The 1,302-nt window shown below is 54.1% G+C and overlaps 1 protein-coding gene across 2 annotated transcripts; it reads left to right on the forward strand.

Annotated features, from left to right (window-relative positions):
* On the forward strand, nt 1–1,302 carry KVP18_003851 (uncharacterized protein; the record flags this gene model as incomplete). Of its 2 annotated transcripts, none has more annotated exons than XM_067955937.1 (1): nt 1–1,302. In XM_067955937.1, a coding segment is annotated over one exon (1,302 nt), but the record flags the coding sequence as incomplete, so codon positions are not given. The 2 variants fall into 2 exon arrangements, with proteins under 2 accessions (XP_067805756.1, XP_067805757.1); XM_067955938.1 differs by having other exon boundaries at nt 162–1,256.

Raw genomic sequence — 1,302 nt, forward strand, 5'->3', positions numbered from 1 at the left:
GTGACAAGAACCATCCTTCCATCATCATCTGGTCTCTTGGCAACGAGGCGGGTCATGGCGTCGTCTTCCAGACGACCTACAATTTCCTGAAGAGTGTTGACGACCGCCCCGTACAATATGAGCCTGCCGAGTTTGACACCTACAGCGACATCTACTGCCCTATGTATCCCCGGTTCACGAAGACCTTTGATTTCTACGACAGCACTGTTGCCGCCAACCCCGATCTCCTACGGCCATTCATCTTCATCGAGTACGCTCACGCCATGGGTAACTCTGTGGGCAATTTGCAGGACTACTGGGATGTCATCGAGGCACCTGAGCACCCTACGTATCAGGGAGGCTTTATCTGGGACTTCGTTGACCAATCTCAACGCGGTTTCCTTGTGGATGACCAGGGCACTCGCAAACCCTACTGGCAGTACGGGCATGACTTCGACCCAGACATGCCTACGGATGGAAACTTCCTCAACAACGGACTTGTAAACCCTGAACGCTATCCTCACCCTCATATTCACGAGGTGAAGAAGGTCTACCAGGACATCCGGTTCTCTACTGAAGCCCAGTTCGCAGACCAGACAGTTACACTCCAGGTGCGCAACCGCTATCGGTTCACGGACCTCAGCGACTTCAGTTTCTCCTACGAAATAACCTCCGACGATGAGAGCCTGACTCTGCCCGCTGGATCTGTGGATGCGTCGTTCTCCTGCCCGCCAGAGACCACCTGCCCCATGACCATAACTGTCCCTACTATAAAGGCAGTGGAGCGTGCCGAGTACTTCATACGGGTCTGGGCACAGACCAAGACAGCCACTCCTCTAAGGGCATCTGATGTTGCCGTCTTGCTGGCCAAGTACCCCGTTGGATACAGACTTTCCAATGAATACCACCTGATACCCGCTGCTTACGAAGTCGCCTCGGCCCAGTACAAGCTTGACATCTACACTGCTGGAAGGTTTATCATCCCTGACGGAGTACCTAAGGTGGATGAGACCGCTGATCACCTCACCATCGACACCTCAAACGGAGTGAAGGTGGTATTCAGCACGGTCACCGGTTTTATGACTGAGTTCAGCAAGGGAGGAAAGGCCTTTCTGAAAGATGCTGAGGGCCTCCGACCGAACTTCTGGAGACCGCTCACTGACAACGACCTTGGTAACGACGCCATCAACTGGGCCCACGCCTGGAGTGAGGCTAGTGTGAAGGATCAGCTCTCTGTGGAGTCCTTGACGTTCGTTGAGGCCTCAGAACACGTGAAGGTCACAATCGTCCACAACCTACCGAGCTACACCGCAGCACCGAAGA

Source organism: the organism of the source record quoted next (assembly GCF_019968955.1).
Source record: "MAG: Porospora cf. gigantea A chromosome Unknown PgA_NODE_9225_length_1302_cov_576.917, whole genome shotgun sequence".
Taxonomy (NCBI): Eukaryota; Apicomplexa; class Conoidasida; order Eugregarinorida; family Porosporidae; genus Porospora; species Porospora cf. gigantea A.